This window comes from Mycothermus thermophilus (genome assembly GCF_041956435.1).
Source record: "Mycothermus thermophilus strain CBS 625.91 unplaced genomic scaffold VTJ04scaffold_3, whole genome shotgun sequence".
Taxonomy (NCBI): Eukaryota; Fungi; Ascomycota; class Sordariomycetes; order Sordariales; family Chaetomiaceae; genus Mycothermus; species Mycothermus thermophilus.
In genome coordinates, this window is record NW_027191429.1 from 2,780,944 (window position 1) to 2,801,910 (window position 20,967).

The 20,967-nt window shown below is 57.6% G+C and overlaps 9 protein-coding genes across 9 annotated transcripts; 5 read left to right on the top strand and 4 right to left on the bottom strand.

Annotated features, from left to right (window-relative positions):
• Nucleotides 1-16: 16 nt before the first annotated feature.
• On the bottom strand, nt 17-1,172 carry VTJ04DRAFT_5146 (uncharacterized protein; the record flags this gene model as incomplete). Its single annotated transcript, XM_069363230.1, has 4 exons — nt 17-265; nt 362-560; nt 657-1,075; nt 1,146-1,172. 4 exons carry the CDS (start codon nt 1,170-1,172, stop codon nt 17-19), a joined length of 894 nt encoding a protein of 297 aa, XP_069220097.1.
• Nucleotides 1,173-2,103: 931 nt separating this feature from the next.
• On the bottom strand, nt 2,104-8,411 carry VTJ04DRAFT_5147 (uncharacterized protein; the record flags this gene model as incomplete). Its single annotated transcript, XM_069363231.1, has 2 exons — nt 2,104-8,328; nt 8,409-8,411. 2 exons carry the CDS (start codon nt 8,409-8,411, stop codon nt 2,104-2,106), a joined length of 6,228 nt encoding a protein of 2,075 aa, XP_069220098.1.
• Nucleotides 8,412-9,166: 755 nt separating this feature from the next.
• VTJ04DRAFT_5148 (uncharacterized protein) lies at nt 9,167-11,508 on the top strand (the record flags this gene model as incomplete). The annotated part of the gene is made up of 5 exons (XM_069363232.1): nt 9,167-9,189; nt 9,257-9,514; nt 9,567-9,847; nt 9,911-10,902; nt 10,960-11,508. 5 exons carry the CDS (start codon nt 9,167-9,169, stop codon nt 11,506-11,508), a joined length of 2,103 nt encoding a protein of 700 aa, XP_069220099.1.
• An 860-nt stretch (nt 11,509-12,368) lies between these two features.
• Nucleotides 12,369-13,426, top strand: VTJ04DRAFT_5149 (uncharacterized protein; the record flags this gene model as incomplete). The annotated part of the gene is made up of 3 exons (XM_069363233.1): nt 12,369-12,391; nt 12,458-12,950; nt 13,034-13,426. The coding sequence occupies 3 exons, from the start codon at nt 12,369-12,371 to the stop codon at nt 13,424-13,426; spliced, it is 909 nt and encodes a 302-aa protein (XP_069220100.1).
• A 202-nt stretch (nt 13,427-13,628) lies between these two features.
• On the bottom strand, nt 13,629-14,309 carry VTJ04DRAFT_5150 (uncharacterized protein; the record flags this gene model as incomplete). Its single annotated transcript, XM_069363235.1, has 1 exon — nt 13,629-14,309. The coding sequence occupies one exon, from the start codon at nt 14,307-14,309 to the stop codon at nt 13,629-13,631; it is 681 nt and encodes a 226-aa protein (XP_069220101.1).
• Nucleotides 14,310-14,958: 649 nt separating this feature from the next.
• Nucleotides 14,959-15,311, top strand: VTJ04DRAFT_5151 (uncharacterized protein; the record flags this gene model as incomplete). The annotated part of the gene is made up of 2 exons (XM_069363236.1): nt 14,959-15,188; nt 15,287-15,311. The coding sequence occupies 2 exons, from the start codon at nt 14,959-14,961 to the stop codon at nt 15,309-15,311; spliced, it is 255 nt and encodes an 84-aa protein (XP_069220102.1).
• Nucleotides 15,312-15,378: 67 nt separating this feature from the next.
• On the top strand, nt 15,379-15,673 carry VTJ04DRAFT_5152 (uncharacterized protein; the record flags this gene model as incomplete). The annotated part of the gene is made up of 2 exons (XM_069363237.1): nt 15,379-15,505; nt 15,591-15,673. The coding sequence occupies 2 exons, from the start codon at nt 15,379-15,381 to the stop codon at nt 15,671-15,673; spliced, it is 210 nt and encodes a 69-aa protein (XP_069220103.1).
• A 16-nt stretch (nt 15,674-15,689) lies between these two features.
• On the bottom strand, nt 15,690-16,880 carry VTJ04DRAFT_5153 (uncharacterized protein; the record flags this gene model as incomplete). Its single annotated transcript, XM_069363238.1, has 1 exon — nt 15,690-16,880. The coding sequence occupies one exon, from the start codon at nt 16,878-16,880 to the stop codon at nt 15,690-15,692; it is 1,191 nt and encodes a 396-aa protein (XP_069220104.1).
• A 1,081-nt stretch (nt 16,881-17,961) lies between these two features.
• Nucleotides 17,962-19,188, top strand: VTJ04DRAFT_5154 (uncharacterized protein; the record flags this gene model as incomplete). Its single annotated transcript, XM_069363239.1, has 1 exon — nt 17,962-19,188. One exon carries the CDS (start codon nt 17,962-17,964, stop codon nt 19,186-19,188), a length of 1,227 nt encoding a protein of 408 aa, XP_069220105.1.
• Nucleotides 19,189-20,967: the final 1,779 nt, after the last annotated feature.

Genomic DNA, 20,967 nt, shown 5'->3' on the forward strand with positions numbered 1-20,967 from the left:
CCGAGAACATCCAACCTCATAGATCCTCAAATGCATCTTCTTCCTCAAAATCCTCCCTGCCGGGCACCAACGGAACCCGATCATGCCTCCCCCAGCGATCCATTTCCTCCGGAAAGCGCGGCACCAGAAACATTTCGAGGCACTCCACAAAACACTCCAGCTTCCTGCTCCACTCCGCTCTCCGGGCGCTCCTGATCCAGAACATGCTCCACGTGTCCAGCTCAATCTCCCTGTACTTTTGGACGAGCCGCCAGTGCTTCAGCGTCTAGCGCGCGAAGCGCTCCAGTATGCTGTCCTCGATACACAGCCTGGCTGTGCACGCCCAGATTCCGCGCCAGAACGCTCTTCTCCGCCCCCTTACCTCCGCCACGACTTCGTCTCTCATACGAAGCGCCTCCCCCCGCTCGCGCATCTCCTGCCGGCGCATGGTCGCCAGTTCCTGCAGGAACTCGCCGGGCGGCGGCGGCCCACGCCCGCCGCGGAGAGTCAAAAAACGCGCGACCCCGTCATCGTCGTCGCGGGCGGCGGCGGCGGCGGCTCTGCTGCTACCGCCACCAGCACTGTCCCGCCACGCCCTCTAAGACCTGCTGGCCTCCCCGTCCGCGGTGCCGGCCGCCACCACCGTGTCCCCAAACTTGACGGGGCCCTTGGCGTACCTCTGCACATAAGCGCGCGCGTTCTTCTCAAACTCCTTGTAGTCGTTGCGGTACTCGTCGGCGATGCGCGCCTCGAGCGGGTCCTCGGGCTGCGGCTCGAGCAGCAGCGAGCGGATGCTCTCGAGGATGGACGAGATGCGGGTGCTCGGCTTCCACTTGTCCGACTTGAGCAGCCCCAGGCAGATGTTGCCGAGGCTGTCGTTGGTGACGTTGGGGTGGTAGATGCGCGTTGCGAAGGTGATGGTCGGTGCCTTGAACGGGTACTCGACGGGCAGCTTGATGACTAGCCCGAAGCGGCCGCCGGCGTAGACCGAGTCTTCGGGCCCTTCGAGGACGGCGTGCCAGGTGTGCAGGTCCGAGTCGTTGGGGAGGGTGACGGTGATGCCGACGGGCGGGTTGGTGGTGCACTCGGCGAATTCCTGGAGGTGGGGGAGGGGTTAGCACAGGGGGATGTGTTCGACGGAGGTCGCAGTTCGGAGGGTATCGTACCTTTGTGATACGCTTGTTGGACGTCATGGTGTCGGTTTTGGGATTGAGAAACGAGAGAGGTGTGGTAGAGTTGGAGGGTTCAACTGAGGTGGTGTCGCAGTATGATGAGGTTGGGAAGAGAAATCGAGGAGTCAGAGTTGCCTGTATATCTAGAGGAGGAAGGACAGGCGAGAGGTGTCGAAATGAAAGGAAGAGGGCGATGGAAAGGAAATGGATGACAAAGACCGACGAGATGGTTTCCAGGAGATTCGCGGAGTGGTGTACGTGCTTGGTTGGAGTAGATGTGAATATCAGGCTGCAGTGCCTGTGAGGTTTTCCTTTTGGTTCCAAGATGTCCAGCGTCGGTCTGGGCTGCCAGGCACAACAAGGAGCTTCCAAGGCACCGAAAGACTGAATCAATGGGGATTCTGGAAGGCAAACACGATCCATGTTCCAGTTCGGCCAACCCGATGCAGCAGCCCAAGCCAGCCACTGCAAGGGTCACCGCCCCGCCATGACAAGTGGGGTTGGGCTGGGCTGCGGGCTGCCTGACCGGCTCCACCTCAAGACGGCATAATCGGCCCTGCCTTGGCCCGGGGCGGCCCGGCATGTGTGCGGGACACCGAACCCGAACCCGGCCAGCAGCGGAGCGGAAGTGGGGCCGTCACGGACAACAGAGCCTGCCAGTCCCGAGCTGAGGTTTGGGGGGTGGCCGAGTTGGAAATAACTGGAAGCCTGTGTTATTCGTCTTTAGAAGCCAGAAAGTAAACAACAAAGTCAATCAAACGTAACCCAGGTGTCTTCGGCGTCATCCACACTTCAAGCTGCCCTGTTATTCCACCACTCGAGTCCCACCGTCCAGGTGTCCTTACAGAGTCCAACACAGTCCCTGGAACTGCATGTGTATTGCTCTCAGAAGACTTTATTGATATTCAAATAACCTTGCACTTTGTAGATTCAGATTCTATTCTCCTTCCACTTACTGCTCATCCTCGTCCATAGCATCGCCATCATCACCTCCCTCCTCTCCACCCAGAGCCACCGTACTGTCCTCCGAGTCGTCCTCATTCTCCTCGTCCTCATCTTCTTCCTGTTGCTGGTCAGGGTCCTCCTCCGTTTCCTCCCCGTCCTCATTCCCCTCCTCTTCTTCCTCCTCCTCACCCTGCTCCTCGTGATCATCCTCGTCCTTCTCACCGGCGTCCTCTTCTTCCTCCTCCACCTCTTCTCCCCCTTCCTTTTCACTCTCATCCTCCCCACTCTCACTACTACTGCTACTGCCATGCCCAACCGCCCTCCCCTGATCCACACTCCTCCTCAGGTTCGGGAACAGCAACGTCGGCGGCGGTTCGTCATCATACCCCTCGGGCACATCCGACAAATCGCTCTCGTCCGCCGAATCATGCACGCTCCGCGGCGGGCTTGACACCTCGCTCTCCTCGTCCGCCGCCTTGTCCCCATCATCCTCAGCACCAACCTGCCCAGCCTTTCCAGACACAGATCCCCTCCCTCTCCTCGTCCTCGCAGCAGCAGCAGCGGCGGCGGCCGATGAAAGAGACGCCCTTCTCGACCCAGCCCCTTCGCCATCCTTCATCTCCACATCTCCATCCTCATCCGAACCACCCTCCTCTTCCTCCTCCTCCGTCTCGTCCCCGCTCCCGGCAGCCGCCTTTCCGGCCTTGAGGCTGGACATGCTACCCATCCTGCTCCTGGTCCTGCCGCCACCGCCGGCACCACCGCCCGTAGACTGCCCACCGGCAGACTTGGGCGGGGCTTCCGCGGCCCTGAGAACCGCTTGCACGGCGAGCTCTGCCTGGCGGAGGATTTGCGCCCTGCGCACGTTCCCGCCCGCGCCGGGCTTGCGGAGCGGCGCGGTAGAGTCGCCCGCCACCGAGTGTCGTTCGGATTTGTCGGCCAGGACCTCGGAACCCGCGCGGAAGGGGAGGGTGGTGCTGTTCTCCTTGGCTGCGGCGAGGGATGCGAGTTTTGCGCCCAGGTCGCCCGCGTCGACTGCCGCGGGAGCTTTGGACGATGGCCCTGGAGTCGCTCCAGTGGTCGTTGTTGCGTCGAGCATGGGCTGATCCTGCTGGTCTTTGGCCGGCTCGTCTTGTTGTTGCGCTTGTTCATCGGCTGTGAGCTCTGGCTTGATGTGGAGGTAGATTGCCCAGTAGCAGTCCGTGATGAGATCGTCGATCGGGCCGGCCTTCATCAGCGTCGAGTTGAGTTTCTTGAGCTCAACCGCCTCTTTCATCGCGTTGAGCGCGCCATGGCCTTCGGCGGCGGATGTGGTCGACCAGGCCGTGATCTTGTCGCTGACAACCTCAAACTCCTCCTGGGTGAAGCTCTTGAAGGCTTCTTCATGCGAGACCGGCACCTTGAAAGCTTGCCGGATCAGCTTCAGGTACGTCAAGACGCAAAACTGCCAGAGTTCGTTGAAATGGTAAAAGTCCGCGCTCTTCTTCCGGATCCTCCGCAGAACCGCCTCGAGGTTGGCGCGGTCGTCAAGCTCCTCCAACAACCTGACCATGTAACGGATATACCGTTCCGTGAAGACGTGGTGACGACCCGGTCGCTCGGCTTCGCATTTCCACACGTTCATGACCATCGTCTTGGTGAACATGTTCTCGCGCAACACGTGGAACGCCAGGCGCGGCTTGAAGCTGTCTTTGGGTTTCGACTCCCCTGCTGCGTTTACGGCATCTGGATCCCAAAGCACGCGCGCGTGCCTCATGATCAGCCGGTGCTGCCAGTTGGATTTGTCCTTGTCGCGGAGGAAGCGCAGGTAACGCTCGACGTAGAGACCCCATTCATAGTCGTCGGCGATGGGGGTTTCAACCCCGCCGTCTGGAGCGTAGGGCTGACGTTGCAGCACCTTGGCGGCCTCCTCGATCGGTAGATCGCCGCGCATCACGAGCTTGTGCACCACCGAGACGATCTTGTAGTGTGGCTCGAGGATCGGATCCTGACCGTGCCTCGGCTTCGGCAATGACGAGACCACCTCGACCGACTTCTCAAGCGCATCAAGCACCTGCTGCACCGTGGGCTTCTTAGCCCGGCTCCTCTCGTCCAGCTCCTCGTCCGGCTTCTGGTACATCTTCCAGAGGCACTTGGCCACCATGTAGGGGTTCTTCCAGTCCTTGGGCTTGCCCTTCATGGCCCGTCGAAACAGGTGGGCCGCGAACTTCCACACCTGATAGTCAGTCATCTCGTTGTGCACCACCTTCTTGTACGTGCCGGCGCCTTCGGGCTCGATGAACCAGCGCTTGTGGTCCGAATGCTGGAACGGCTCCATGGCGAAGGGCTCGCGGCTCGATGAGTACAGGCGCATGCCAAACTCGTGATACATATCGTAGAGAGCCTCCTCATCGTCCTCGAGCGAGGCGCCTCCAGCTGCAGCGTCGGCGGTCAACCCGAACGAATGCGACAGCGCCATGATATAGCTGTGGATAGCGTGACGCTGGAACTTAACCAGCTCGGCCCGTTCCTTGTTCATCTTATCGGCCGTCCAGAGGACTGCTTCTTCCAACTCGTAGTCAAAACACTCGGCCAGTCGGAACCACGTGTCCCATCGGTCTGGAGTGTACTGAAGCTGGAGGCGCAAAAAGGTGGCCGCGATGCGAAGGTCGTCGGTGGCACCGGGGGTCTGACGTCGGTTTAGATCGATCGTCTTGAACCTTGTCAGCGCGATCATGCCCAAGAGGAAGAACCACCCCTGCTTGGCAGGCGCGCTCTCGGGGCTGTGGATGGTGACGGCGTCCAGCTCCACGCTGCCCGTCAGGGCCTGATAAAGGTGCTTGGGATGAATAGGTGCCTTGAGGTATTCCATATAGTTGCGGAGGTTGTGGGCCATCTGCGGACTGGATTTGGCTGATCCTATGGCTTGCTGCATGCGCTCGATGGTCGTCTTGAGGTCCGACTTGAGCAGGTCCTTCATCGACATACCGTTCGCAAGCATCGTAACCTTCTCCACGAGCTGCAGTGCCTGTCGCTTCTCCAAGTTCTCGGGCTCGCAGCCATGGTCCTGTACCTCCCAGATACCCACGCCAAGCTTGAGACCATAAAGGTCATAGAGCACCTGGCCCAAATAGTCTTCCCAGTTCTCAATGTTCTTCTGCCTGAGCAGTTCGACCCGCATCATGCGGAGGAACACCTTGTTGGACAGCTTGCAGTACTTGCGGAGGCCCAGAACCTGGTGGACCGCCGCCAAGTAGTCGGCGAGATCGTTCTCGGGCTTGGGGAACACGTCGGGGTGCGAGTGGATGCCAGCTTTGAGGAGGGTGTACTGCAACGACCAAGTGCGCACCTGCATTTCCTGCAGCTTGCCGAGGAAGGCCTTGAGGCCAGCACCACCAGGAGGTGCAGGTTTCACGCCGACCCGTGTTTCGTCTTCATGCATGGCGGCGACGTGGAGGAGACAACTGACCTTGGCAAGGGCCGACATGCTCGACTTGAGGTGGTCCTCGTCGATGATGTCGAACGACGTGTTGTCATTCAGGGCAAGGTGGAGAGACTGGATAACCAGGTCGTCAAGCGCCTGAAGCAAGCTCATGAGCTGGCTCCGACGGGCTTCGTCCGAGGCTTGGATGTAGTCATCGCTTTCAAGGTCGGCCACAACCACCTCAATGCTCCGGAGAAAGCACGAGAACTGCTTGGTAGTGTACTGGATCTTTCCGTACGCCTCACCAAGCCTGGACCAGAGGAGTAGTCGCAATTCGGTGCTGCTGCTCCGAAGGAACTTCCACAGATCTACCAGTTCCTGGCTGGCACATTCCTTGATGGGTTGCTTCTGTGCTTCAGCAGCGGTGCCATTTGTGGCCGCATCTTTTGTGGTCGTAGGAATGCTGATGTAGACACCGTCAGGATTGAGAACCGGCTCCAGGCTCTCAATGACCGAGACGGGATCGCCTGTGTCTTCTTGGAAGAGACCGAGGAAAAAGTCCATCGTCGTCAGTTTCGAGATCTCTCGGTCGGCAGCGGATGCAGAAATCTCAGGCATGGCGCCGTTGTTCGGGAGGCTAATGAGAGCTCCAGCTCGCCCGGCGAGGAAGTCACGCAAACTGTGCCAGCAGTTCAGGACGTGATCCCTCGGGGCCGCATCCTTAGCCATGGTCATCCAAGTGACAGCTGCCCACAAAAAGCGGGAAACGAGAGGATCGTCGAAGCTGGGATCCCATATCCGCAGGACATCAACCGTCTTGCGGAACCACCTGTCCATCCTGCGCTTAGCTTCCGGAAGAACCTTGCCGTGTTCCTCGGCGTTGTTGGGGTCGGACAGCCGGTCGCACTCGTCAAGACACAACTCGAAGAGCGTTTCCGTCAGCGCCGCCAACTCGCCCAACGCCTTTGCCTTGCCGTTGCCGTTCTGCAAACGCTGCTCAACTTCATCCCTCAGCCTCTCAGAAATAGCATCTTCGGACTGGTTGATGAGTTTGACGAGGACGGTCTTCAGTTGGTCGGGCCATTTGAAATTGGCGTATGACCTGGCCAGAGCGTTGACATAACTGAACACCAAGTCCTGCACCGTCGTCCAGTCTTGGTTTACGTTGGCTGAAAAGTCCCTGAGGCCCCTGGCATCATCAAAGATGGGTGCTTCAGGAGGGCGCTGTGCTCCGGCTTTGGCGTGTTCAAGGAACGACGACAAGCTCAACTGCGGGAGCTCCCTCTTGTTCAACAGGATAGACCCGAGTTCCTCGTCGAACTGTCCAATGAAGTTGCGAAGATCTTTGGCAGCCTGGTTTTGAATCTTGCCAGTCCGATCATCCGAGGCGCAGGAGTCCAAGACCTCAGCAATCCTCCCAAGAGTCACCTGGTCCGCCACCCCGAGGTTCTCGAGCAGGTTCTTGGTGGTCTGGAAAAGATTTTGGTCAGCTGCCTGCAGGGGTTGTAGATGTGTGGCAAGGAGCGTGGCCGAGTCCATAGCCTCTTCCGCAGCCGTGTCCCGGCGCCTTGTCCGCTTGCTTCTCTTCACATCTGTGGACTCATCGACAGGAGGCTCACCAATCCCTGCTATGGATTGTGAGCGCTTCCTGGTTGTGACGGAACTCCCTTGGTCCTTGGACTGGCCTGGGTCTTGGGCTGTGGGAGAATCCGGGCCAGTAGCCCCGGGCTTCTGATCCGCAGGCGCCTCCTGAGGCTGATCCACCGCCATGTCATCTGTCTTTTCCACTTCTGGGGGAGTTTCTGTTTGTGGTGACTCCAAAGGTTGAGACTCGGCTGCATCTCCCATGCTCACGTCCTCATCGGCTGTAGCCTCAGGAAACGTAATCGTGACCGCTTGACCAGAGAAACCTTCCTCCGTCACTAGCCGCACGATTTCACTCCCAAGCTCGGCCCATGACGGTTTCGACAATGAGATGACGAGCTGCGGGATTTCGGCGATATCCTTGCGCACCGCCGGACTAGCCATCTCGGTTGTCGGATCTGGGAGAAAGGGTATGGGGTCGATAAACCGGGCCAGATGTGTGGGCATCGACTTGGCCACAAAAGGCCTCATGATAGGGTGGCTCAGAGCCACCTTGTCATCCAAGACCTCGAGATGGCGCTTGAGTTGTTCGCCGGCGAACGCCTCGGCCAGGGATGGGGGTTCGACATCGTCAACAGCAGGGTCGTCATCCAGCTCGATAGCAGCCTCGAGGCTGTACCGACTGATACGTGTGCTCCCGAGAAATGCGGCGACGCGGGCAGCCTTCCTCCACAGCTCGGCATCGGACGGGTCTCGATCTAGGGCGGCGCAAAAATCGTCTAGGGCTTTCCGAGCATCTTCCTGCACAGCGCTATCCTCCAACAGGGCCTCCTTCTTGGTCCCTGCACTCCGGACTTTGTGCCTGATGCGGTCGATGAGGAATTGGCCATGATTTTTGTAGGACAGATAGAGGGCCTGGGGGAGACCGCTATCGGTGGGCTCGATGACGTCGGCGGGAACGAGGGGCAGGCCCTGGGCAAGGCCAGGCTCGAGAGCAAGTGCGCCCTCTAACCCGGCTTCGGCGCGCTCATAGTCGGTCTTGCTCTCGGGGTATCGAAAGATTTCGGACTCGAAAAGGGCGTTGTAGGCGTCGGCGGCCTGGTCGAAGAACTGGGGACCCTGCGAATGGAGCTTAAGGGCATTCTGGAAGAGCTTGAGAGCCTCCTCTACTTGGATCTCCTTGGTAGTATCGACCTCCTCGTCGATGATGTCGTCGGGCTCGACGTTGATGGCCGTGAAGGCGACCTATGCAGAAGCGCCTCAGCGGTGAGCAAGCGTCCAAGTGTTGGACCAAGGGCACGAGGCCAGCCAGGTCAGATACACACCATTTTGGGGAAACGGAGCAGTGATATTGCATATGATGCCCTGAGGAATGTCGTCTACGGATTGAGGACAGGAAGACCGCGGTAAAAGATGTTGGGAAGTGTGGTGGGCATTGGAGGACACCCTGCTTTGAAAGTGTCCTGTCCTGTCTTCTGTGCCTGACGTTGATCACAAAGGGAAGCTGTTGAAGATTGCGACTTGCAAGCACGAACAATCGCGTTGCAACGCGATCGCCAAGCCCGAACGAAATGGGACCCACCTCTCGAGCTGTCACCTTGGCCTGCCCAGGTCAGGTGTCAGGTAGGCCCGCTGTCTGTGGCCAGCGGGAAGTGGCCTGGGGGTCCAGTTCCAGCCACAAACGCAACCCACCTAGGCACCCGCATTTGGCCTGGCCAGTTCCCAATCGGGCTCTGAATTGGCACCAACCAGAGGGACATGAAAGCGGGCCGCATTCCCAAACCACTCCGAGACACGAGCTAAGTAGCTGCTGCAGAACACAACCTTAGCTCCCCGCCACCACCAAGTCCAGTCCAAAGTACATACCTCTCTGATCCGACGGAGGGACACATCGACGACGGACGACGCAACTGGGTCTACACCGGATCGCCAATGTGTCACACATAGTCCATGCCACTCTAATCTCCATCCCTCCCGTGCAGACCATCGTCCCGTGTTTCCAATCCCTTCCGCAAAGTGGTCATTATCAGTCGAACTCTCACCCTCTTCCCCCTGACTGCGCTTCCGCGGTCCCGCCTTCACCATGGTTGCGCCCGCCGTACCCGAGTTCGTACCCCTCCCCACGACCATTCATTGCGATCGGAGCAAGGCAACTGACATAGAACGCCTCCAGGCTCACCGAGGAGGTGCTCCACGAGGCCATTGATGCCCGCACCGAGTCCCTTGCTTCGCTTCGAGAGCTAGGCCCTCCCGATCTGGTCCACCTGGTGAAGCAGCCCCTCAAGAGTGGCGGGAAGCCAACAGGTGTCTATCACCATGTCACCGGCGTGGATGCCTCGTCCTCAGCCAGTCTGGCTGCTTATATCAATACCCTCGCATACCGGGAGTTCGGCCCCTCCGCCACGTCCAAAACCCTCGAGGGTACATACTGGTATGCGCATCTTCCTCCGCAGTCTTTGTGCCACCAATTGACCCGTATTTAGCTGCTACAATGCCTTCTCGAGAGTCGATATGCGTGTCCATGCCCCCTTCCCCGGTTCCGTCGAGAGCTACTGTGTCGATGAGCGCGGCGAGAAACGCAAGGCTACCGACGAGCTCTGGCTCGAGACGTATCTGTGCAGCGTGTTGCGCGCCTATTCGTATGCCGACGACGGCACTGGTGACACCATCCGGAAGATTGTGGGCGTGAGGCGATTCAACCCTGTGACCAATACTGAGACCGAACACCGCTTCCTGAGTGCCGCCGAACAACTCTTCTTCAGGGGTAAACACACCTGCCCGCGCTCCCATCCCTACAACCACCACCACCAGACTAACCTCCATCCAGGCTGGCAGCTCGGTTCCGACTCTGTTGTTCAGGTGCCCAACCTCGTGTCGAATCATCTGACCTCCGGCTTGCTCAAGTACTTCCATACCACCGGCAGGTACGCCTCGGGTATCAACCTCTTCACGAAACTTCGGCAGCAGAACGTCGAGGTCGCCTCGCTACTGGCCAAGGTCTTGTTCATGGGTAATGAGGAGGTCCAAGGGATACGCGTTCTTCACGAGGCTCTCAAAGAGTCTCCGATGGACTATGTCATGCTTGACACCCAGGCTGAGTTCCTCCTCAAGAAGGCCCAGACTGCCGCGACGCCGGCGCAAAAGGAGGAACGGTTGCGCATGGCCCTGGGCTGTGCAGACCGGAGCACCATCGCCGCCCCCAGCGAGTTCAGCACCTGGGCCCGGCTGGCCGAAGTGTATGTGGCTATGGAGGACTGGGAAAATGCCCTGACTACGCTCAACTCGTGCCCCATGTTCACCTACCAGGATAAGGACACACCCGTCATGCCCGAGCCGCGAGACATTCATCTGCCCACTCTGCCAGAAACCAGGTTAGACGAAATCGACAGCGAGCCCGAGTCGCGCTACTCGGAGCAGGTTGACCCGAGCCTGCTCAACCTCCGCGCCGCTTCGTACCGTGGCACCTTCAAGCATGCCTACAACATTCTGACCGAGATGACGGCCAAGATTGGTTGGGACCAACTGCTCAAAATCCGGAGCAATGTCTTCGTCATGGAAGATGAGTACCGCGAGAAGCAGGAGGCTTCCCAGTATCCCAAGAACCGCAATGCTAGCACCGACGCGCTCCGCGGAACCCCCGACCCCACGACGAACGGCACGGCGTCCGAAAGCGGGAGCGACGATGATGAGGATGTTCCGGAGTCGACGGCCACGCTGGAGACAAGGTCGCAGAATCTCGACGCCAGCAGTGCGGGCGGAGACATTGAGCGGCCGTCCAGCGCCATGGATCCAGAAGAGGTCAAGAAGAATGAAGACAACGTAGGTCATCTCCAGAGACTTTCCCCTCGCCATGATCAGTGCTAATCCTCTTAACAGAACGGAAACTCCAAAGATGACCATTTCTCACGCCTCAACAACAAACGCCTCTGCGAGCGCTGGCTCGACAGCCTTTTCATGGTCCTGTACGAGGACCTCCGCGTCTACACTATCTGGCGGACCCAGATGGCCCAATACCGCGCCCAGAGCATCCAGTACAAGAAATCCGCCGAGGAGTGGGAGATCCTCGGCTCCCTCGCCGAGCGCCTGCAGCACACGGACGAGGCTGTCGAGGCCTACCGCGCCTGCCTCGCTCAGCGCTTCAGCCCCAAGGCGTTGGCGGGCATCCTCAAGGTGCTCGAAAAGACCAAGGCCAACACCCGCGACACCGTGGCCGCCACGATCCGGTTGGTCACGTGGCAGTACCGGTGGTACAGCGAGTTCTCGCCGGAGCTGCTGCACACGGTGAGGATGTTGATCGAGGACGAGGGGGCTGTCAAGATCAGGAGCATCATCCAGGCAACGAATCTGCCGCAGAGCGTGCTGGATTTGACGCATCATTATGCGGCGCTTTGCGCGACGTTCAGGAGCAGTGGCACGGAAGGTTAAAAGTCGACGGAGGGGGGGTTGTTGGGGTGGTCATGCCGTCGGGGAGGAAGTTTGTCGGTGAAGGGGGGAGGTGATGATTCGGATGATGAGTAGAGCAAGTTGATTTTGATGCTTCGCTATTACCTAGACCAACGACTTTTGGAGGGGACGGAGGGAGGATGGGTTCAAACGGAACCAAAAGTTATTAATTCCTTTGACTCGCGCGGCTGTTGTTTGTTACACATAGATACCAGCTGATGGAAGATATGTTTTGTTCACGTAGACTTTAGCCTTAGGTTGGTGGCAGTGCCGGTCGTTGATGAAGGGCTTGGTTGATGTGAGACGGAAGTTTGGTGATGTCAAGCTACGGACCATGAATATTTTAATTCCAGGAGGATCCAACAGTTCAGGATGTATCAAGGCATTCAACTCATGAAGCCGACGGTCCCGAGGTCATCATTTCCAGCCCCTTCCAGGATACGATTCTTCACCAAGATGGGACTCCTCGGCCCGCTCCAAGCGACCCAGTCTTCGGTTCATGTTTCCGAAATCCTAGACGAGGAACGGAGCCCCTCCCCCCACTCTGAATCACCTCTCCACGCCAATGGTGTCGACTCGGTTTGAAACGGGGATCTCAAAAAGGGTGTTTGCGGCAGGAGATCCCGCCGATGCGGGGGTGAGGAGCGGAATCTATGTGAAATAGCGTCACAGTTGGGGTTTCATGAATGAGAAGATGGCTGGATCCATTAGTCATATAGAACCAGTCCCACCAGTTCTTCCTCCGCTGCTGTTTTGTTTTCTTTCTATTTGGATCTTTTTTTATTTTTCAGCTTCTTCACCACTATCACCTAGGTCAAGTGTATTATTGCGTAGAAAACAACATGGCGGAGATCAAGAACACCACGTACGTCCCACCCCATTCTCATCAATGTCTAGGTACATATCACCAACTAACCTCCCCTCCCAACAGCAAAACCTACCCCCTCAACGTCCCCAACCTCTCCATCCCCGCCATCGGCCTGGGCACCTGGCTCTCCCCCTGCTCCTCCATCACCGCCGACGTCGTCGCCCACGCGCTGCGCGCCGGCTACCGGCACATCGACACGGCCTTCGGGTACGGCAACGAGCGCGCCGTCGGCGAGGGCATCCGGCTGAGCGGGGTGCCGCGCGAGCAGGTGTGGGTGACGACCAAGCTGGACAATACGTGGCACAAGCGGGTGGCGGAAGCGCTGGACCTGTCGCTCGAGGCGCTGGGGCTGGACTACGTGGATTTGTACCTGATCCATTGGCCGTCGAGCACGGTTCCTGACAGCGGGGGGAAGCAGCACTATGAGGACTGGGATTTTGTGGATACGTGGAGGGAGATGCAGAAGTTGCTGGGCACAGGGAAGGTGAGGAGTATTGGGGTGAGTAATTTTGGGGTGAGGAATTTGGAGAGGTTGTTGAGTCATGAGAGCTGCAAGGTGAGTTACTACTACTATTTGGTGTTGTTGTTGTCCTTATTTGATAGCTGTCGGTCAGACAAGCTGACACCATATTTGCGCAGGTCGTCCCTGCGGTTAACCAAATCGAGCTTCACCCGGCCAACCCTTCGCCCAAGCTCGTCGCCTACTGCCGCGAGAAAGGCATCCACCCCTCGGCGTACTCGCCGCTCGGCAGCAGCCGGGGCTCGTCGCTGTCCCAGCACCCGGTTCTGACGGCCATCGCCAAGGAGAAGGGACGCAGTGTCCAGCAGGTGCTGCTGATGTGGGGGCTGCAGAAGGGATGGAGCGTGTTGCCCAAGAGCGTGACGCCGGAGCGGATCGACGCGAACTTTGACCTGGACGGCTGGAGTTTGACAGATGAAGAGGTGGCCAGGATTGATGGCATTAAGGATCGGTTCAAGGTTTGCGGGGATTCGTGGTTGCCGGTGAAGGTGTTCTTTGGAGACGATGAGTGATGGAACATGGGAGGATGGATGCTTGTGGCAGTTAGCAGGCTGAGTAGAGAGAAGCAAATGAGACGTCCCCAACTCCATCAGCCAGGCATACATACCTACCTAACCCTTCGCAGGTTATTCTTCCCCAGCCCATTCATATCCCCTCCCTTCTCACCGCAACCCGGAAGCAAACGTAGTAGCATGACCCCTCACAACCTCTCAATCAAAGCTTCACCTCCCTGCCCTCCGCCCTCACAACCTCACTAACCTCCCTCCTTATCCTCTCCGCCAGCACCACCCCCTCGTCGTCATCCAGCTCATCCCTCTGGCCCCGGCCAAACATGGTCGACGTAAACCTCTCGCTCCTCTTATCCCTCAGCTCCGGCCTTGGGATCACGTGAAAATGCATGTGCGGCACCACCTGCGCCGCGGCCGCCCCGTTGTTCTGCACCACGTTCCAGTCGTTGACGCCCGTGGCTTTGGACACCGCGGCGGACAGAATCGGGAGGTATCGCCCTAGTTCCGCGGCCTCGGAGGGCGAGACGTCGGTGAGCTTCGGCCGGTGGGCGCGCGGGCAGAGGAGGAGGTGGCCTTGCGAAAGGGGCATGATGTCTAGGAAGGCGATGAGGGTTGGGGTGGAGAGGAGGAGGAAGGTGGAGGGGTTGGGGGAGGTCCGGTCCGGGGAGATGAGGGGAGAGGTAGACGGGGGAGGGTGAGCTGGGTCGTAGGGAGGGTAGGTGGCGGCGATGTGGCAGAAGGGACAGTTCGGGTCGACGGCGGTTGGGGTGGTGGATGCGTTTGGCGGCGGCGGTGATGGGTCAAAAGAGGTTTCTGATGGGAGTCCCACGTTGAAGTAGGCCGGCGGTACGGGGACGAGAGACCGGTTGGGGTCGTCGGATGGCATGGTGATGGATGATGGTGAGTGATGGTGTTGTTGAGACTGTGAATTCAAAAGGCACTTCAAAAGTCAAACACCCAAGCGTGCTTCCAGATTCATGAAATTGGCTTCAATTGAGGTTCTAGTGGAATTAACTTAAGACTGATCCTACTGAATTTATGGTGTTTCAATGCTTGTCCGTCCCGCGCCGGATAACTGGTTGCGGATCTAGCCTTTGCCTGCCGAGGCCCATGACCTTCGACTGCCGGCGCCCAGAGGTTGCTGCAAGGCGTGATCACGGGGCTCCAGTCCCAACTTGGCCGAGTCCAGGGTTCGGATGCGAGATCCGTGCACATTCACCGCCTACAGGGCCCGAGAGCCAAGACATTTCTGCCGTCTGACTCCGCCAAATTTTCTGCCCATCCGCCGCCTGGCCCCACTGTGCGCTTCGCCCGAGCCTCTCATCATCAGCAGCCGTCGGTCTCGCAAGTCACGGCTAGAAGACTCAATTCAACCATTCCTCCATCTTCCAACTCCCTCCGCCAAACCAACCATCCACAACCAGCCAACCAACTCAGGACAGGCGCAATAACAATAATCCTTCCATCGCAACACAACCCATTTGCTCAAAACAACACAAACAAATCCCACCACCACCACCACCACCACCGTCATCATGTCTCGCGAGGAGTACCAAGTTCCCGGCAGCGGCTCGCAGAGCTACGGCGACGCCCCCGCCGCCACCGGCGGCTCCTCTTTCAACCAACGCGAGTTCGATGCCTCCGGCTCCGGCGTCATCTACTACATCTGCGGCGACTGCGCCGTGCGCGTCCCCCTGGAGCGCGACACCCCGATCCGCTGCTCCAAGTGCGGTGCGCGGGTCTTGTACAAGGAGAGGACGAAGCGGTATGTTTCTTTTTTTCTTGCTTCTTCTCTTCCGGTCACGTACCTTTTCCTTCTTGTGGCTGTGTAACAGGTGCTGACAAATCTTGGGGGTTGGACAGGATGGTTCAGTTCGAGGCGCGGTAGACGGTCAATCTTGATGATGAACGACAGAGGAGGTGGGTTGATGGGAGAGGAGAGTCGAAGTTAAACGATGCAGTTATACCCGTGGTGCCGCATGATCTCTTGCCGACGTGACGATTGGGTGGGTCAGTGGACACAAGCTTCAACCATCATGACGACGACATGGCGATGCGGGATGGCGTTTGGGATCCAAATGGGTGAAATGTTAGAATGATTAATACAAACAACAGCATAGATCATGTCTCGTTTTCTGTATCCCTGCCTGACCCGAACCCTGTTTAGATCGTGGTATCATGTCCAAACGCCGAACTCATGCTCCCCATCGCAGCAGCGAGACACAAACTCCTGTCTGTCCATCCCCGTAGTACATACTGTCCTCCTCTACTCCGCATTCCGTTGAGAATGCAAATACTTGGCAAAGCTAGCGTCCTCCGTCACCGAATCCTTCCCGAGCAGAGACGCCTTGTACCTTGCCTGATATCCATCCCGACGGCTCTTCTCATCAATTTCGTCGTCAGAATCATCACTGTCATCCACCACCGGCTCCTCGACATCCTCCTCTTCCGACTTGTTCTCCTCGGGCGCCCCAGCCGTGAGCCCATCCATGGACATATCCCGCATCATCTTCTCCAGCTCCTTCTCCCGCTGCTTCTTCTTGATCTCCTCCCTCTCGGCGCGCCTGCGGTCCAACTCGGGCTGGTAGACGGTATTGAACTCGTGAACTTTCTCGCGCACCGCATCCATGAAGTCATCAATCCCATCTCCCTTGACCGAGCTGACGCTCACCACCTTCAGGTGGCTGTAGAACTCCTCCAACATCAGGCTCATGCTGTTGAGCAAGCTCGCCATGTACCCGGACCCGCCGTCCTGGGCGCCAAACGCGTTCTTGTTCTCGTCCCCGTCCAGCGCCGCCCGGAACGCCTCGTAGTCGGTCATCCACTCCTTGGCGAAGCTGGCGTCCTGGATGTCGGTCTTGTTGAACACCACCACCATGGGCAGCTTGGTCTTGTACAGGATGCTGCACGCATACAGCATGTTGCTCATGAAGGTGGAGGTGGAGCAGGCGCGGGTCGTGTCGACGATGTAGGCGGTGATGGTGGGGAAGGAGGAGGCGAGCGAGTCGAGAAGGATGGTGCCGGACGCGGACCAGACGAACACCTCGATCTGGCCGGGCGTGTCGACGAGGATGGTTTTGACGGGCTTGCGGGAAGGGTTTTCCGGGTCCGGGACGGCGCGCTTTTCGAGGATGCCGAGGACTTGGTCAACCTTGGTGGTGAAGAGGTTCAGGGAGGTCATGATGGCGCCGTTCGGGCCCAGGCGGTGTTCTTCCATGACTTTCTTGTAGTTGACCGAGTCGCGGATGTCCAGGTTGCACTGGAAGGGGAGTTTGGCTACGGCTGGGTCGAGGTTCATAACGTAGCGGGGTTCTTGCTTCTGGTAGAGGTGGGCGTTGAGGCGCTGCATGAAGGTGGTTTTACCCGAACCGGCCATGCCCACGCACACAACGACGACGGGCTTTTCAGCTTGCCCCTCGGGGCTTGCTGAGGGTTGGGAGGTTGAGGTTGAGGCCATCCTGATGGATTGGCGGGAGAATCAAGTCGCGGATCGAGTGTCCAAATGAGGCTTGATTGATGGAGCTGGGTACACCGAGGAGATGGTGTAGTGTGTTTTGAGAAAGGATGGCAGCGTGTTCTAGGTCAATGATGCACTTGAAATGTCGAGCCTGGAAGCGGATGGATTGTCAAGTTCCAACGCTCCAAAAGATGGCGGGGTGGTGGGGTCGTTCGTTACTGGAGGTTGGAGAAACCATGACGTGCACGACGGCGTAATGATACCTGGACAGTGTTGAGAGGATCCTTTTTCGCACGGAATTAACGGTTGCTGTGGGCCCACTGCTCAAGGATCGCCGCAGATCTGAGCGATCTTCCGCGTTGTTGGGACGAAGCTCGGCAAATCCTCGCACCTCCCATCTAGGCAGGTCTCTTTCTCCAGTTTATCCATGCCCTTCATGGTCGGGTCGGGTTGGTACTTGATTGAGACCCATGCTTTTCAAGTTCCGGGTTTAACGATCTTCATAAACGATAGGATAAGATATTTCAGACGATCCTTCGATTCTTGATCGTGTGGAACACACCATCTGGACGCATCCAAAACTAGGAACGATGTGCGCTGCCTCGAAGCTTTGCTGTCCAGTGAGGCGTGGCTGTCCTGGAGGACTCAGTCAGCAATGCATCTTCCCTCGAATTACTGTCCGCCGTCCGGGTCTCACGTCATCCCTACCATTCGGACAAAGAGCTCCCCGGGGGACATGGATGAGTGCCAGAACTCCCGCGCCCTTGTCCCTTGGCCATGCAACCTCGACACGCGGCGAGAGGCTGTACATAACGGGATGAGGACATGTTCCCCAAAGGCCGTGCCGCTGGCTGCTCCTGGATAAAGACCACCCGCCTCCCTGTCCCGCGCAGGCGATTTTCTTTCGACACATTGTAGTCCTGCTGTCTCTCTGCAATCTTGGCGCCATTTGGAGAGTCGACAAAAAGTCGCTCGAGGTCTCGTCTTCTGCGAGACTGAACATCATAATCGCCTTTACCATTTGCATCGCCGCGCGGTCCAAAACACCTTGCCCGCCAAATCCTGAGATTCGCGATCCGCCATGTTTCGCAAGAAGGACACATTCACCGTCATCACGCCCATCCCGGGCTTTATCCCGCGGCAGCTGGCCATTGATATCCTACACTCGCACTCCGAGGTCATCACTCTGAACCCTCTCGTCATCGACCACCGTCCCATCCCTGCCCCTAGCGATGCCGAGACGGATGAGTACTATTCCACATGGTACGAGATCACGGAGCGAGTCCAGTTTGTGCCTGGGATCGGAAAGATGGGGTCTTCGACCATCAAGTTCAACGGCTGCTTCCATGACATGCCCTGGGGCCTGCAAACGCACGTCTATGCTCCCATGCACGTCGACTTGCGACACAAATATACCATCGCCGGCAACCAGCCCGGAGTTGAGCCGCCCGAAATTCCCGAAATCGGCCTTCGCGCTCTCGGCGCACCCGCCGAAGGCCTGTATCTGAGGGAGGACATTGAGGTCCGCTGCAACGTGACGGTCATGAGCTTCGTCAAGTCGCAGCTCAAGAAAGCGGGCGGCGAGATGGTGAAACGGATCATCAAAAAGGCCGAGCTCCTCGACACCGGCGTGCTCCAGGCCATGATCGAGAACGGCAGGCTCAAAACCATCAACCCCGCCGACCGCAGCAAATCGGTCCGCTCGCCCGTCCCGTCGCCGATAAGCCTGCACTACAGCAACTCGGCCAGCGGCTCCCCACCTCTCGGCTCCCCCCCAACCCTTTACCAAGTCCCCCGCATCCAGTCCGGCTACGCCTACTACCGTCCCGGCACCTCCGCCTCCCAGGAAAGCTCTCATATCCCGCGGACCACCCCGGAAATGTTGGGCATCCCGCTCGGCAGCCCTGGATTCCCCCCTCCTCAGGAACTCCCGGCCACAGAAGTCAGCTTTCCTGTCGCCGCCGCGTCCACTAGTCCTCAGCCGCCCGTGGAAATGCCAGGTGATTTCTACCACGCCCCACCCGCTCTTCAGCCGGGTCGGAAATCCCCTCCCCGCCAGTGCGCTTCGATCCAGGAAGAGTCTCCGCTCGATCCCCAACTACAACAACAACAACAACAATATCACCAACAACAATATCATCAACAACAACAACAACAACAACAACGGCAGCAGGAGGAGGAGCAGCAGCCGAGGTCGCCACCGCCTCAGTACGTGGCCTATAATCCTAACAGTTATGCCAAGTTTCCGGTTGCGCAGCAGCAGTATCTTGTGAATCAGCAGCAGCAAGGACGGTATTCTGCATACTGATGTGATCCATTTCGTTGGTGGTATTATTAACGGGATGAGATTGAAGCGATGATATGTATGATGGGCTGAACTGGTTGGATTGGCTTATACCCAGGGTTTTGTTACTGCGGCATTGGATACTTGAGGGATTTCTGGATGGATGGTTTGGGTTGTATGACTCTTACAAGAGGACTGAAAGGAGGGGGTAGGCGTTTGGGTATTTTGGGCAACACTACTATCATTGCATTTGGTGGGTCGCTTGTCGAGTTTGGGGATACTCTGCAAGTACTCCTGGTACGAAAGACGAGGAAAACAAATTGATAGAGTATGATGACGATGTATCATGATGTGCTTCTACCCACTGGCCTTGACAATGCTGTAGATTGTACAGATTGCGTAGCAACCACGTATATTTTCACAGGTGTCACAACATCATTTTATGGCACAACGTGCGCTGTGCCGCATGGTCGTCATCGCATAGGCAGCAGGCACTACTAGGAATACATCTTCCAGGGGGCTGACGCGGATGGGCAGCCGCAGGACGTTGCATGTTGGAGCGAGCATCTTGAGCGCCAGAATTTGTCAACCTCCCCTCGTTTGGCCCGTGACGCCTGGTTATACTTCAGAATCAAGGGAGGATCACGTCACCACAGAGATCATCGCCAAACTACATCATGCCAGATTTTTATTCCACGGGTTGAAGTGGCACAACATAAATTACCTCTTCCCCTCCCTCCAACCTCTCCCGCGGCCGTAAAGATAGCAACCAGGCAGCCAAGAAAAGGGGATGAATCAGCAGCAGACCATTTTGAGTCGACATTCGAAAGTAGAACCACAGAAAGCCTGTTTGTGGTCACCGCTGAGCAAACTGAGCTGCCAGATTCCCGCTACACTTCTCTTTCACAACCTCCAGTTTCGAGGAGTCACGAAGCCCAGAGAAGTGGCCTGGTGATCAACAGGTGGCGGCAGTATGTACGACACAGTATGGACCTGGGTCTGGACTTTTGCTGGCCGTCCTAACGTTACGAACCGGATCCTGGGACTCCGGGATCAGTGGCGGAGGCTGCCGCGGTGGTGGTTTGTGATCGCCATTGGATCGGGACCCGTGACGGGCCAGTCCGGGCGGCGCTACTCCGACTCAGCCCTACAGACCCACCAGGCGGGAAACATGTAAGGCAAAGGTGAAAGGACACTATCTGTGTGGAGGCGTATCATTCCAGGGAAACAGTATGTATTCAACACCAAGAATGATTCATCATCATGAGGCATGAAGTTGTCGTAAAGTCAAAATCAGACTCGGAACCACCGACTCACTGTCAGCTGTGGCCCTTGTTGCTGCTACATCGCAGCATTGTTCGTCTAGATACTGTACCTAAGTACCTACATGAGTTGACCCAGCCTCTAGCACATCGATAATGGAGGCTGCCTCCTGCGGTGGCTTGCTGACACTGCAGGCACGGTAGAAACGAAACAGAATATTGCATCTAAAAATGGCAGCCCACCCTACCCACTTGGCCCCCTTACAGCACACCTGCGTAACTCACATGCAAGAGAAACAAAGTATTCTTCAAGACTCGTCGCATTGTCGTGGTTCGAGCCACGTGCTATGAGATGGCAAGGTTGCTTTGTTGCTGGTCGCTGTGGATAAATTTACACAAAGGATTGAGGTTTATAATTACCACAGCGCCTAAGGAGAGGCCTGGGAGGATTGGGTGGATATTTTTACTTTATATCTCTATGTTGCTCTGTTTGACGGTTCAAAAGTCGTGGGAATAGGGCTTGCTGTCGGAAAGGAGCAGG